The sequence below is a fragment of the Trachypithecus francoisi genome, unplaced genomic scaffold (genome assembly GCF_009764315.1).
Source record: "Trachypithecus francoisi isolate TF-2019V2 unplaced genomic scaffold, Tfra_2.0 Lachesis_group3, whole genome shotgun sequence".
Classification (NCBI taxonomy): Eukaryota; Metazoa; Chordata; class Mammalia; order Primates; family Cercopithecidae; genus Trachypithecus; species Trachypithecus francoisi.
This window is the reverse complement of record NW_022681468.1, coordinates 124,058,514-124,074,794: the sequence shown is the minus strand read 5'-3', so window position 1 is coordinate 124,074,794 and position 16,281 is coordinate 124,058,514. Positions and strand designations below refer to the sequence as shown.

Here is a 16,281-nt window from a genome sequence, read left to right as displayed (position 1 = left end):
CAGCATTCCGCTTCTGCACTGTGACCTTGGGCAAGGCATACACCTCTCTAAGTTTTTATTTCTTTCCCTGACCAAAAAAAAAAAAAAAAGTGGGGGAATAATAATAATATGCCTGACATCCCAGTTTTATTGTGAGGATCAAATTGAATATGATGATGTCATAAGGAAGTACTCTAAGTGGTAGGACACTCACCATACAAACATTAGCAGTTGGTATTCAGAGGGAAATGTGTCACCTGGCTCAAAGGTAAAATATTTTATCCCTAACAAGGGCCTTACAGTTAATGATGCCTTCATTTAAAGGAATGTGGAGATTGGGCACAGTTGCTCATGCCTGTAATCCCAGCACTTTGGGAGGCTGAGGTGAGCGGATCACTTGAGGTCAGGAGTTGAAGACTAGCCTGGCCAACATGGAGAAACCCTTTCTCTACTAAAAATACAAAAATTAGCTGGGCATGGTGGTGCACGTCTGTAATCCCAACTACTCAGGAGGCTGAGGCCGGAGAATCGCTTGAACCCAGGAGGCAAAGGTTGCAGTAAGCCAAGATCACAACACTGCACTCCAGGCTGGGCGACAGAGTGAGTGAGGCTCCATCTCAGAAGGAAAGAAGAAGAAAGAAAGGAAGAAAGAAAGAAAGAGAGAGGGAGGGAGGGAGAGAGGGAAGGAGGGAGGGAGAGAGGGAAGGAGGGAGGGAGGGAGAGAGGGAAGGAGGGAGGGAGGGAGAGAGGGAAGGAGGGAGGGAGGGAGAGAGGGAGAGAGAGGAGAGAGAGAGAGAAGGAAAGGAAGGAAGGAAGGAAGGAGGAAGGAAGAAAAGAAAAAGAAAAAAGAAATAAAGAAAGAAAGAAAGAAAGAAAAGAAAGAAAGAAAGGAAAGGAAAGGAAAGGAAAAGAAAAGAAAAGAAAAGAAAAGTACAATACCAGAAGATCAGCCTTTGGGTCAGGTAAGTGGGAGGTATCTGAGGCCAGGGCAGAGTTTAGTCACCCCCATAGGAGGCTTTTGTACCCACCCTTGTTCATGGCCCAGAAGCTGCTGTCCTCCCAAGATCCCTGGGGCTGAGTCATGTTCCTCTCCCCTTCCAGCATCTATCTTCTCCCCAGGGTTTGGGCCTCACAGCTCAAGTCTTGGAGAGCACTCTGCACCCTCTGGCAGGCCTGGATGGGTGGGGTTGGATCAACAGCAGGACGGCCAACTTCGCTGTCACGAATCACTTCCAAACCGCCATCCCATGCCAGTCTGTACTTGACAATTTGGCCTCACAGCAACTCTGTGATGTATTAAAACTCCACTTTAGGGTCCAGGAAACCAAGGGTAGAGAAGCAGAGGTGTTGCTCAAAATCAGAACCGCTGGATCTGAACCCAACTCTATCAGATCCCAAATTCCCTTCTCTTTTTCATGCTCTGTCTTCTTTCTCTGGGCAAGTTCAGGGAGATTCACATCCAAGACCCACCCAGCACACACTTCTTGAGCTCAGCATCAGCTCAGTCCCTGAAGGAACTCAGACTTCAGACAAGTATCATATTTCCTTGATTCTAGGATCATTCTTTTGTGTGTGTGTGTGTGTGTGTGTGTGTATTTGGTTTGGCTTTTTGTTTTTTAAGACATGGTCTGGCTCTGTCACTTAGGCTGGAGTGTAGTGGTACAAACACAGCTCACTGCAGCCTCAACCTCCTGGGCTCAAGTGATCCTCCCGCCTCAGGCTCCCAAGAAGCTAGGATGATAGGCACGTACCATCAGGCCTGGCTTTCATATTTTTTGTAGAGATGGGGTCTCGGTATGTTGCCCAGGCTGGTCTTGAACTCCTGGGCTCAAGCAATCCTCCCACCTCAGCCTCCTAAAGTGCTGGCATTACAGGCATGAGCTACTGCACCTGGTTCTTAGGATAGTCTTAATTCACGTTTTGATGTTTCTAATATTAGGGTCTCACAAATGGTGACCTCTTAGATTTTAGGGAATTTAGTAGGAGTTCTAGATTGACAGTCCTAGATACTGTATTCAGGTGTCCATGTTCAGCTACCAACTAGTTTGTGCCTTTGGGGAAATCACTTTATCTCCTTGTACCTCAGGGAGTTAGTCGGCCTGAGTTTTGGTTCCAATTCTGCCACTGAACAGCTGTTATGGCTTTGTAGTTCTCTCTGGGCCTCAGTTTCCTCATCTGAAAGTGAGGGGAGGGGTCACTGATTTTCTACCTGTTCTTTTAAGCTGTGGAACGTGTTTTCCCTGATTATACATGAGTAAACAGGTAAGTTGCTGTGGGTGGAACAAGGGGTGGGGACTTCCTCTACTCCCCGTACCTCTGCTGAGGCCACCCTGGCAACAGCCTTGGCACCCTTATTTTGGCAAATTTCTCTGCTTGGGTCTGGCTTGGGAGGACATTGTTCTGGGAGGTGGAGACACAGCTAGAAGCTCCGAGCTTCAGTATGGACTCTAGGCAGCTGGTATGGCCGCAGAGTAATCATTTCCCGGCTTGGCATCAGCTTCTCTTCTGTTAAGTAAAGTGGTAAATTCGATGATTTCTAAAAATACGTTCTGGCTCTAACGTTCTGTGAATAAAATCTTCCATTGCTCTACCTTAGGGACTTTTTTTTTTTTTTTTTTTTGAGATGAAGTCTCATTCTGTCACCCAGGCTGGAGTGCAGTGGCATGATCTTGGCTTATTGCAACCTCTGCCTCCCGGATTCAAGCGATTCTCCTGTCTCATTCCCCCGAGTAGCTGGGATTACAGGTGTGTGCCACCACACATGGCTACTTTTTGTATTTTTAGTAGAGATGGGGTTTAACCATGTTGACCATGCTGGTCTCGAAATCCTGACCTCAGGTGATCTGCGGTCCTCAGCCTCCCAAAGTCCTGAGATTACAGGCATGAGCCACCAAGCCCGGCCAGAGACTCTTCACTCTGGTTAAACATTAGGATCACCTAGAGAACTTATTTTTAACACATTAAAAGATGGCAGGACCTCCCCTCCCCGTTTTGATGTAATGGATCCTGGGAGGGACTTATATATGAATGTTTTTAAAAGCTGCCCAGGCAACTATAATAGCAACCAGGGTTGAGAAGGACAATATCTCCTGACCTGAAGCCTCAGTTGGGGATAAAGAATACAAACTACAAGGACATTTTAAAGAAGGAGTTCTAAAAGCTTAAATTTGGGAAGGATTTGGTTTCTTTTTTTTTTTTTTTGAGACGGAGTCTCGCTCTGTCGCCCGGACTGGAGTGCAGTGGCCAGATCTCACCTCACTGCAAGCTCTGCCTCCCGGATTTACGCCATTCTCCTGCCTCAGCCTCCGGAGTAGCTGGGACTACAGGCGCCCGCCAACTCACCCGGCTAGTTTTTTGTATTTTTTAGTAGAGATGGGGTTTCACCGTGTCAGCCAGGATGGTCTCGATCTCCTAACCTCGTGATCCGCCCGTCTCGGCCTCCCAAAGTGCTGGGATTACAGGCTTGAGCCACTGCGCCCGGCAGGATTTGGTTTCTTCTGCAGTTACAAACAAATTGGTAGATGGGTACTTATGAACCTGCAAGCTATCAATCAGACAACCCTAAATGGGGGATGTCAGATGTTTTTATTTAAAAATTTTTTTGGTATTCAAGTATCTCATACATATCTGACCCTGCAGTAGGTATTATGGGTGAGAATTAAACAAGTGTAAAGGTACCACTTTGAGAGTCTGTGATCCAACTGGAGAAACAAAACCAGTAGCAAACAGTATGGTATGAAACTAAATGCTAGGCTGGGTGAGGTGGCTTATGCCTGTAATCCCAGCACTTTGGGGGACCGAAGTGGGCGGATCACTTGAGGTCAGGAGTTCGAGACCAGTCTGGCCAACATGGTAAAACACCGTCTCTACTAAAAATACAAAAAGTAGCACGGCATGGTGGTGCGTACCTGTAATCCCAGCTACTCGGGAGGGTGATGCAGGAGAATCGCTTGAACCCAGGAGGCAGAGGTTGCAGTGAGCCGAGATGGCACCACTGCACTCCAACCTGGGTGACAGAGCGAGACTCTGTCTCAAAAAGAAAAAAAAAAAAAGAGAAATTAAATGCTAAATTTGAGATAACTTTTATTGAGTTACTGTGTACCAGGCATCATGTGCTTATGTATATTAACTAATCCAATCCTCCACTGAGTTTTTTTGTTTTTTTTTGTTTTTTTGAGACAAGGTCTCACTCTGTTGCCTGGGCTGGAGTGCAGTGGTTCAATCTTGGCTTATTGTGATCTCCACCCCCCAGGTTCAAGCCATTCTCATGCCTCAGCCTCCTGAGTAGCTAGGATTACAGGAGTACACCACGACAAACAGCTAATTTTTGTATTTTTAGTAGAGATGGGGTTTTGCCATGTTGGCCAGGCTGGTCTCGAACCTCTGGCCTCAAGTAATCCTCACACCTCAGCCTCCCAAAGTGCTGCGATTACAGGCGTGTGCCACCCCGCCCGGAGTGTTTTTTGTTTGTTTGTTTTTTAGATAGGGTCTTGCTCTGTTGGCCAGGCTGGAGTGGTGTGGCTCACTGCAGCCTCTGCCTCCTGGGTTTAAGGGATTCTCCTGCCTCAGCCTCCTGAGTAGCTGGGGTTACAGGTGCATGCCACCATACCCAGCTAATTTTTGTATTTTTAGTAGAGACAGGGTTTCACCATATTGGCCGCTGGCCAGGCTTTTATTTTTCATTTTTATTTTTTTGAGACAGAGTCTCGCTCTGTTGCCCAGGATGGAGTGTAGTGGCGTGATCTCAACTCACTGCAACCTCCGCCTCCCGGGTTCAAGCAATTCTCCTGCCTCATCCTCCCTGGGTAGCTGGGATTTACAGGCACATGCTACCACGTCCAGCTAATTTGTGTGTGTGTGTGTGTATATATATATATGTATTTTTGAAATGGTATCTCGCTCTGTTGTTGCCAGGCTGGGGTGCGGTGGCACAATCTCAGCTCACTGCAACCTCCACCTCCCAGGTTCAAGCGATTATCCTGCCTCAGCCTCCGGAGTAGCTGGGATTACAGGTGCATGCCACTATGCCTGGCTAGTTTTTGTGTTTTTAGTAGAGATGTGGTTTCACCATGTTGGCCAGACTGGTCTCGAACTTCTGACCTAAGGTGATTGCCTGCCTCATCCTCCCAAAGTGCTGGGATTACAGGCGTGAGCCACTGCGCCTGGCAGGAGGGTCTTGAATGTCAGACAGAATTTGTATTTGATTAGGGACTAGAGCACCACTTGAAGTTTGGCAGGAAATAATTAGCTTGCCAGGCTGGGCACGGTGGCTAATGCCTATAATCCCAGTACTTTGGGAGACTGAGGCAGGAGGACTGCTTGAGCCCAGGAGTTCGAGATCAGCCTGGTTGAACAAAGCGGGACCCCCGTCCGTACAAAAAATGAAAAAATTAGCTGGGAGTGGTGGTGTGTGCCTGAAGTCCCAGCTATTTGGGAAGGTGAGGTGGGAGCATCACCTGAGCCTGGGAGGTTGGGGCTGCAGTGGGTGTGTTCATGCCACTGCATTCCTACCTGGGCAACAGAGGGAGATGCTGTCTCAAAGAGAAAAAAAAAAAAGCTCCTTTAAAGGAGGTGGCTTCTAGGTGGAAAGTGAAGTTGGTCCTGAGAGCCTACTGAGGGCAAGGACTGTATCCTCTTCAATTCTGTTTTCTGATGGCCTAGCAGAGACCTGGCACATGATTGTTCCTAAATATTTGCTAAATGAAAGTTGAGAAATGCTTATTTGAAGTCACTTGGAATTCTATTCTTCACCCTGAACTCAGGGTGGACAGAGAGCGGCTGTATTTACCCAGCATTGAGATCATGAGACCTAGACTGGGAGAGGAGCAACAATAGGAAGGAAAAGGAATGGACGGTTGAGACAGCTTAAAACAATTAACTGGCATGGCAACACATCAAGTACCCAACTGAACTGCAGACAGTAGTATATACATGCATGCTTAGGGATGCAACTATGACAAGGTATGTGCTCAGTAATTAAGCCAGCACAGAGAGCTCATTTTACAGAGAAGCTTTGTGGTTTCCAGAACCATCCTGGCCAGAGGACTGACCTTCCTGCAAATAACTGTCACTTCTGAGTAGAATGTTAAGCTATGCCACATCTACAGGGTGTTTTTCCAATAAAGATGGGGGAATCCTGGAGCTAGCTAAGGACAACTATCCTGGCTAATTGCTTCCCCAAACTTCTATTTTAAGAACACAGGTTTGGAGTCCAATTTAGAGAGAGCATCTTTTAGTAAGGAGTAAGGAACAAACAGCAGACTAAACAATCTGTGTCTTTCAGAGCTGAAATTACAATGGGAGCTCAAACTCTTCCAGGGTGATAGAACCGGAAGATGAATCCTTAAATCCTAGTAAATCCCCAAACTACACTGAATCCAAAATAAAATTATACTCTGGTTATGAGATTCTCACACTGCGACTGTTTCACTCTACTCCCCACAAAAGCACCAAGGGATCAATATCTGCCCCCTCATATCCATTGGGTGGGGTGGGTGAGGTTAATAGGGCCAAAGGGAAGTCAAAAGGCTTCAAGGCTGTAGCACTTGCTCCGAGTCTGGGGCACTGGAGTTCTACACCTCGGTCACAGTATATAGGACGCTTATGGCTAGTCTGAAAGCTTTTTTTTTTTTTTTTTTTGAGACAGGGTCTTGTTGCCCAGGCTGGACTGCAGTGGTATAATCATAGCACACTGCAGCCTCGACCTCCTGTGCTCAAGTGATCCTTTGCCTCAGTCTCCTGTGTAGCTGGCATTACAGGCATGCACTATCATGCTCAGCTAATTTTAAAAGTTTTAGTAGAGACAAGATCTTGCTACGTTGCCCAGGCTGGTCTCAAACTCCTGAGCTCATGCAGTCCTCCCGCCTTGGCCTCTCAAAGTGCTGGGATTACAGGTGTGAGCCACCTTGTCTGGCGTGAAAGCTAATTTAAAAAAAAAAAAATTTTTTTGAGACAAGGTCTGGCTCTATCACCCAGGCTGGAGTGCGTAGTGTGATCTCAGCTCACTGCAGCCTCTGCCTCCAAGGCTCAAGAGATCCTCTCACCTCAGCCTCCCGAGTAGCCAGAACTACAGGCGCACATCACCACACCCGGGTAGTTTTTTGTATTTTTGTAGAGACAGGGGTTTCACCATGTTGCCCAGGCTGGCCTCAAACTTGTGAGCTCAAGCAATCTGCCCACCTCAGCCTCCCAAAGTGCTAGGACTGCAGGCATGAGCCACTGTGCCAGGTGAAAGCTGATTTTTGATAGGCCAAGGTAATCTATAAAATTTCCCAACCATAGTGTTATAAATAGATCATATGTATAATGAGATACTAATTTCTTTAAAGTTGAGGTGGGCCTGGAGAGTCACTTCTGGCTACAAGCAGTCTTAACAGCTTACCCCAGTGTGCATGTTTATCCTTGTGTCATACGAGTATCTCTTTTTGTGTTACAAGATGAAAAGGTTAGGAAGCACTCATCTATAGCAGTCCCTTACTTTTTATTTTTTTGAGACAGAGTCTCACACTGTTCCCCAGGCTAGAGAGCAGTGGTGTGATCTTGGCTCACTGCAACCTCTGCCTCCAGGGCTCAACTGATTCTGCCTCTGTCTCCCAAGTAGCTGGGATTACAGGCATGCGCCACCATGCCCGGCTAATTTTTGTTTTTAGTATACAAAAATTCATTCACTATGTTGGCTAGGTTGGTCTTGAACTCCTGACTTCAAATGATCTCCCTGTCTCAGCCTCCCAAAGTGCTAGGATTACAGGCGTGAGCCACCGCACCCGGCCTAGTAGTCCCTTATTTTAAACTCATTTTTATTCCTAATAATTTTTGTATACAAAAAAAGTTTAAGACCCTAATACAGCTGTGGTTCTTAACTTTTTTGGGGTCATTATCCCTTTGAATATTTGATAACGCCAAAGAGCCTATCTATCTCCAGAATAATACACTACTACTTTTCATGCAGTATTTCACACACAACTTGAGGGTTACAGAATCCAGATTAAGTATCTGTTCTGGAAGGATTATCACACAAACCCATTTACTTATTTCAGAGGGGTTCATCTGCCTCCTCTCTGCCCTTTCTCTAATAAAACTTCAAAAAAACACAGAATATTATCAGGCCGGGTGTGGTGGCTCACGCCTGTAATCCCAGCACTTTGGGAGGCCAAGGCAGGCACATCATCTGAGTTCATGACGGACTTCGAGAACAGCCTGGCCAACATAGTGAAACCCTGTCTCTACATTTAGCCAGGTGTGGTGGCAGGTGCCTGTAATCCCAGCTACTTGGGAGGCTGGGGCAGGAGAATCGCTTGAACCTGGGCAGGGGAGGTTGCAGTGCGCCAAGATTGCACCACTACACTCCAGCCTGGGTGACAGAACAAGACTCCACCTAAAACAAAAACAAAAACAAAAACAAAAACAAAAAAACCCAGAAACCTCTGAAATACATAGTACATTAAACTCCCTCAAAGTTTCCTGGGCAGTAGGGACCAGGCGTGGTGGCTCATGCCTGTAATCCCAGCACTTTGGGAGGCCAAGGCGGGTGGATCACGAGGTCAGACGTCAGGAGATCAAGACCATCTCGGCTAACACAGTGAAACCCCATCTCTACTAAAAATACAAAAAATTAGCCAGGCGTGGTGGTGGGTGCCTGTAGTCCCAGCTACTCGGGAGGCTGAGGCAAGAGAATGGTGTGAACTTGGAAGGCAGAGCTTGCAGTGAGCCAAGATTGTGCCACTGCACTTCCGCCTGGGTGACAGTGAGAGACTGTCTCAAAAAAAAAAAAAAATTTCCTGGGCGGCATGCAGAAGCCACTATCAACTCTAGGTGGTATTCCCACAAACCCCCAGGTGCTCGGGGGTGGAGGGTGGGGTAGGGGGATATGCTCCTCACTGGCTGTAAGCACCATTTACCCATGTAGTATCAACCATTGGTTGTTGGGAACCACTTGCAGATAGAAAGCAGTTCTCTGCACACCTCCCATTAGGCTTGGATGCATTTTGGTTAGTGTTTATACTAAAACCCCCATGTAATCCTTTATACTGCAGTCTCTCTTCTCCACTGCAAGCACGTGACCTTGTTCATGTGTATTAGTCACTCCATAGTTGCCACTAATCAAGGCAAGGTTGTACATTTCCCGTGGGCAAATGGGAGAAAAAGGAACATTTAAATCAGTTAATTTCAGCAGCATCTTTATTGCAACAAAGAACCTGTAATAAAATGCAACAAAACTAATGTTTCACTTTACATGATTAAAAGCCATATACCTAAAAATGAGAAAACCCATAAGCTTACTGGAGTGAGACATGCAATTCTTTTTATGCAAGTCAATGCTTAAAACAGCAGGCACTTTATGTTCTAAAATTAAACACCTGAACTCCAATTTTGCTGAATACAACATAAATTTATTTTGGGGTTATTTAAAAACAAACATACAAACACTACTTTTTCTTTACCTGTAAAGGACGTATGAAATGACTACCTAGAGCCCAGCACCTTGCACTAACATCTCCATATTTGAGGCTGGAAGATGGATAGGTGAGGCTGGGAAGGTGGGAGTCAAAAAAGTTTTCTTTCTCTTTTATATCTGCTGGGAATAGACTACTCACCTTATATAGTTTAGAAATGGCCATGTCTCTTTTCTTACATCAAATAGCTATAAGATGGGCTCCCAGGTGTAAGCAAGCACTCTACTCTATATTCCAATCCTCAAATCCCCCACTATACCAAGGAAGACACATTTAGTGCAATGAGTTTAATTAACTTCAGAATGTCATATACTAATTAGAAGTACTGCTTCATTAATAAGCATGCTTAGCATTTACTTTGGAATGGAAAAATTAACCATTTTTATGTGGTTACCTTTAAAATGTTTTATATGAATATATTAATAAATATTTCTTTAAAAATTTACCTTTTCTATATATCATTTAACTACCATGAGGCAGGACACCTGGCTGGAGTCCAGCACCAACTGGCTACTAACTGGCTGTGGTCACGGGTATATCTCCTCCTCTCTCTCTAGCATGTAGGTTGTTCTTCTAACAAATGAGAATATTAGATTAGATTAAATCAAAGATTGATTCCATCTTGGAAAATGCATGATTTAATAATGAGAAATCTTACAGGAATCATTCCATCTGAAGAGAACTATGCTATGGAAAGGTGGGCTATACTATCTGGAAGGAATAAAACAAGTAGCAAAAAAAAAAAAAAAGTAAGCATCGGTATCAACATTGCATTTTTTAAAAAGGTAATGCATGCATTGTGACCTAATCCTCTTGTATGAGGCTTTGGAAAAGAACCAGGAATGGCATAAAGAGAAAAACTTTTATTCCAAAATTAATCTCCAGACAAACGGGATAGAAACAAAGTCAACATCTCCTGCGGCTTTCAGAGTGAGAAGGGCCAAACAGTTACCACAGATGAGCAGCTTCATGGACTACTGTTTAGGTTCTTGTGAATCAGTCCAGTGTAAAAAATCACCTATTATTAATCCAACTCCATTCTCTATAGAAGAGTTTCTTAAAGTAGTCCATAGATGACTTACTGTAGGATCGCCTGGAAAGCTTGTTAGAAATGCACATTCCTGGTGTCTACCCAAATCAATGGAATACAAATTTTTATTTATTTATTTATTTTGAGGCAGAGTCTCACTCTGTCGCCCAGACTGGACTACAGTGGCGCCATCTCAGCTCACTGCAACTTCCGCCTCCTAGGTTCAAGCGATTCTCCTGCCTCAGTCTCCCGAGTAGGTTCGGGATTATAGGCACACGCCATCATGCCCGGCTAATTTTTTTGTATTTCTAGTAGAGACAGGGTTTCACCATGTTGACCAAGGTGGTCTTGATCTCCTGACTTCAAGTGATTCACCCGCCTTGGTCTCCCAAAGTTCTAGGATTACAGGTATGAGCCACCATGCCTAGCCTGGGAATACATACTAGAGTATTTAGAGATACAAAAAAAATACTAGATATACAAAAAATACTAGAAATACAAAAAATACTAGAAATACAAAAAAATTAGCCGGGCATGATGGCGTGTGCCTATAATGTATTTAGAGTGAGATTCAAAACTCTACATTTCTTTTAGTAAGTATTCCAGATCAATCTTAGATTTTGAGTTCCACTACTCTAAAATGCTCAAGTAACTATCCCTCTTAATGGTTGTTCAAGTGTACACATTTATCAAGTCTTTAAAAACACAGTATGATATTATGTAACCTAGTGCTTTTTGGCTCCCACTAAACTGTTGCTACTTTTATATATTCTTGCCGTTTAAGCTGTTACCCATACTCATGGGGTACAAACTTTCAGTTAGATTTCTACTGATTGCCTCAATTGACTATGATATTTTCCACACTGGTTGTAAAAAGCAAATTCAGTCAAACTGTCTTTCTGCAAGTGAATTCATTCAGGTATTTTTTCCTGCTAAAGCAGCAGAATGGCATTTAAGTGACTGGGAGTGATAATGGAAACATTCTTTGTGATAGGAGGAAAGGAGAAGGCAACATGCAAAAGGAAAACAACGAACCAGTGAATTCAAGAGTACATGAAGTTTTCTAAGTTTGTTTCAGCAAAATAAAAGGTGCCATTTTGAAGAAACAGCCTTAATGGGTGACAGGTTTCAATGGAGTAGCTGCTTAAAAGCTACTATATACCATTTCTACTTTATATTGCATATAAGGATCGATTCTTTGAGGCCAATTAGTCCAAACAAAACAAAGCAAAACACCCTCCACAGTCAGATATATACTTAAAGGGGAAAATACTTTCTTGGGGAAGAAAGTTACTCAAATCAATTTAATTTAACATTGAAAATATATATAAACAAATCTTGGCATGGGAAAATATCAAACATGAAAAGCAATGCATATACAGATAATAAGAAAAAGTGTGATATCTATTATACAGTATAAACATAAACAGCAAAACCCAATACCTTTCCCAATGACAGAACCACCATGCCATCCTGCCATTTCTGGGCTTTCCCTACCTCCCACTTGGTGTCAATGAAGTCCACCTCTTACCAGTAGTCACCAACCTTACTAATGAAGGCTGTGCTCTCTATGGGGAAATCTACTCTCTCTGTAGTGATGAGAAAGAAATATAGCAAATTTTCTTGGAGTGTTGTTTAAAAGTATTGGTAATAACTTTCTAAACACTGAAGTGTGCGATAAAAAGCATCAAACTCATAGATGCCTTCCCTGCCACTGGTGTCAACGTGACCGATCTAGCACCCCAAGACTCTTAACAGGGCAGATCTCAATTAGCACCTGAAAGCCTATGAGCTCTCTTCATAGCTAAATCCTAGTGCTAAACCAAGAAAAGTTCATGATCATTCAAGAAAACTGTTTATAGGCTTTAAATACCAAAAAAAAGAGAGCCATGGCTTGCCAGGGATTAGTTTATGGTAAAGAGGTTATCTGTAAACATTTGTATTTTAAGCTTACAATATCTAAATTATGTTCAAATAATTTTAAAAGGATAAAGTTTAAATGTGTAGGATTTCTAAACCTAAGAGAAAAAAAAAAAAAGAATTATAAAAGTAACTCTAAGAAACTCTTCCTCCCCTGAATCATGTTACTCTGTAGCTGTGCTGGCAAGACAGTAATTTATTGATTCTGGTTTCCTTAATATTCTAGTTGTTTAAATTTCAGTTTCCAAACATTTTCCTGAGTCTTTTTGTTAAAACTACTTCTGCTTAGTTTTTAATCAGGCCGTCACCACCTCTTCTCTCTGTCATTTCCCAAACCCAGGACTCCCCACCCCACTGTGATTCCCTTCAATCTCCTTAAAATTCTAGAATATTTTAATAAGGAAATTCCAAATGGAAACTGGCACCACTAAATTTTCTGAAGAATTCTAGTGAATGTGTACTTTTTCCTTTTCTTAAAAGAAAAAAAAAAAAAAACTTGCCTGCAAATATTTAAGCTCTAATCATTTGATTAAAAATTTTCTGCCTGTAATTATCAGTATCATGACTAATTAAATCCATGCTACATATACAGTTACTAGCCTTTATGCAAAAGGAAAAGCCCACTCCATTAATATCATCAAAGAAAAATGAGTATTATTTATACTAGATACAGATTAAATTGGCTAAAAACTGGTCAGTGCCAAAACAAGTGTCTTTAGGAGGCCACTAAGTTATCCTTGAAAAATCAATAATGAATGACTGGTTAGGTCAAGTTTAATAGTTATTAGTTCATAACATGCTGGATATGCCCAAGCAATGAAGCATAAGCTATTCAATTACATTTAAGTGCTATCAAATCTGTAACTAGTCAGAGATTCTGGAACTGAACCAAACCAATCACTAATATCATATTTTAACAAACTCAAAAGTATACTGTAAAAATACGCTAATTAAGTTCATGAAGTTTATAATACTATTAAAAGTGAAAATAGGGTAGTATGAATACATGGTGTTAATGCTTTTTTTTTTTTTAAGTAATTCTCATGGTATTGCTGGGTCTCTCAGGAATATGTATCATTTGATTTTGAGCATGTGGGGTTAAGGTATTAGATTGCTACCACAAACTGTAGACCCCTGCATGGCACCACATTTATTTTCAGGAGTAGATGTTACGTGGCAGGTATCAAAGTGTGATGATCAATTCTGTGTTTTCTATTGATTAAACCTCCTCATTTGGTTAAATAGCCAGTGTATACCAGAGAGTTCTATACAGGTCAAAATTATATCACTTTTAGAGCAGCAATACGTGATCCAAGGTTTTCTTGAAGGTAGTGCAAAAGATGCAGTTCATAATGTTCTCCAGATTCAGGAACTCTTATGCTGTGTCTCTCCTGAGGATAGATCTTACCAACAACAAAAAATAAAGATACAAAAAAAAAAAAAAAAGAAAAAAAAAAGAATTTAGTAATACATCCTCTTCCAAAGCTTTCCAGAGATTTTAAACAGGATTAATAATATGAACCACAGCCTCTATGCAATATTGTAGAATAAATCCTATCTAAACGCTCCTCTCCCCATCTTATGATTTCCTTATTAAAATTAGGCTTAATGATGGATTTACCTGTAGACCAATGGTTTGTTCTCTAAGTGTGGTCTATAGAGTTTCAGAGGTCTCTGAAAGCTTTTCAAGGGATACAAACGGTCAAAACTACTTTTAGAACAACACAAAGACAGTATTTGCCTTTACTTGTTGTGTCAGCATTTACAGTGATGATGCAAAAGCAAAGGTGAGTAAGCTGGGTAGCATGAATCAAGGCACTATCATTAAACTGCACTAGAAGTCACAGTATTTCTCACCACCACACACTTCCAATAAAAAAGAAAAACGTCAGTTTCAATTAAGTAGCGGTAAAAATTAGAATTTATTAAGTTACAATCTTTGAGTAGAAGTCTTTAATATTCTGTGTTTATGAAATGGGAATGCATAAAGCACCTGTGCTACAGGATGTCTCAAGGAAAAGTACTAGTGTGAATGAGTCACAAGCTGAACTGCTGCTTTTTTTTTTTTTTTTTTGAGGCAGAGTCTCGCTCTGTCGCCCAGACTGGAGTGCAGTGGCGCAATCTCGGCTCACTGCAAGCTCCGCCTCCCGGGTTCACGCCATTCTCCTGCCTCAGCCTCCCGAGTAGCTGGGACTACAGGCGCCCGCCACCTCGCCCGGCTAGTTTTTTTTTTGTATTTTTAGTAGAGACGGGGTTTCACCATGTTAGCCAGGATGGTCTCGATCTCCTGACCTCGTGATCCGCCCGTCTCGGCCTCCCAAAGTGCTGGGATTACAGGCTTGAGCCACCGCGCCCGGCCGAACTGCTGCTTTTTAAATGGAACTCCATTTTTAACTTCAAAGAATGACTGACAACTATGGTTATTCAGGGTATCCAGTAAATATTTTCTCAAAAGTGAATGAAGTGAGCTGGCCACTTCACGGACAACACTGACAGTATTTGTTGCCAATGATAAAATCTGGGCTTTTGAGTTAGAATTTTGGAAAACTTGCATCTACTACTATTAACTAATGAGCTTCCCAATACTTAGACACTTTTCTGATGAGATCAGTGGTAATATAACTATATGTGATTTTTAAAATATTGTATAATAAAAGGCGTCAACATTTGAAGGACTGGAATAACACAGTGAGCCACTATTTTCCAGATGGCTAATGCATGGTAAAAGATCCATTTGAAGTATAAGATCTACACTTTAATGTTACAGAACATGAAGTTTATATGTATCACTTCAGATTCCACACTAAAACCTAGCTTTAAGTCAGATGCAGGAGCCCATTCCCTGTAGTCTCAACTACTTGGGAGGCTGAGGTGGGAGGATTGCTTGACCCCAGGAGTTTGAAACTAGCCCAGGAATCATAGTAAGACTTCAATTAAAAAAAAAAAAATTAAAAAACAACAAAAAATTCGTTGGCTGGGCATGGTAGCTCACCTTGCAATCCTAGCACTTTGGGAGGCTGAGGTGGGAGGATCACTTGAGTTTAGGAGTTTGAGATCAGCCTGGGCAACTTAGTGACACCCATCTCTTATTTATTTTAAAAAATATATTTAGGCCAGGCGCAGTGGCTCACGCCTATAATCCCAGCACTTTGGAAGGCCGAGGCGGGTGGATCACGAGGTCAGAAGATCGAGACCATCCTGGCTAACACAGTGAAACCCCGTCTCTACTAAAAATACAAAACATTAGCCAGGCCTGGTGGTGGGCGCCTGCAGTCCCAGCTACTCGGGAGGCTGAGGCAGGAGAAAGGCGGGAACCCGGGAGGCGGAGCTTGCAGTGAGCTGAGATTGCGCCACTGCACTCCATCCTGGGAGACAGAGCGAGACTCTGTCTCAAAAAAAAAAAAAAAAAAAAAAAAAAAAAAAAATATATATATATATATATATATATATATATATATATACCTGGGTGTAGTGGCTCACACCTGTAATCCCAACACTTTTGGAGGCCAAGGCCTCAAATCACCTGAGGTCAGCAGTTCAAGACCAGCCTAGCCAACAGGGTGAAACCCCATCTCTACGAAAAATACAAAAAAATTAGCTGGGCATAGTGGTACAAGCCTGTAGTCCCAGGTACTCAGGAGGGTGAGGCACGAGAACTGCTTGAACCTGGGAAGCAGAGGTTGCAGTCAGCCAAGATCACATTACTGCATTCCAGCCTGACAGAGCAAGTCTCCATCTCAAAAAAAAAAAAAAAAAATATATATATATAAAATTAAAAAAAATATAATAAAAAGTACATATGATATATATATTTAAAACAACAAAAACAAACAAAATCCCACAACCTTTAAGAAACTACCACTTGTCCAGTTTTGGTACAGTATCAAAGAATGGTATCTA

The 16,281-nt window shown here is 42.6% G+C and overlaps 1 protein-coding gene across 8 annotated transcripts in view; it reads right to left on the bottom strand.

Moving 5' to 3' along the window:
* Nucleotides 1-11,713: 11,713 nt before the first annotated feature.
* Nucleotides 11,714-16,281, bottom strand: part of DPP8 (dipeptidyl peptidase 8) — a 75,966-nt gene continuing 71,398 nt past the window's right edge. For 7 of the 8 annotated variants that reach the window (XM_033189727.1, XM_033189732.1, XM_033189735.1 and 4 more), the window contains one exon: nucleotides 11,714-13,784. In XM_033189727.1, coding sequence (XP_033045618.1) covers nucleotides 13,662-13,784 — 123 coding nt within the window. In that variant the 3' untranslated portion in view covers nucleotides 11,714-13,661. The remainder of the gene's footprint in view (nucleotides 13,785-16,281) is intronic. The other variant, XM_033189730.1, reaches the window with a different exon arrangement.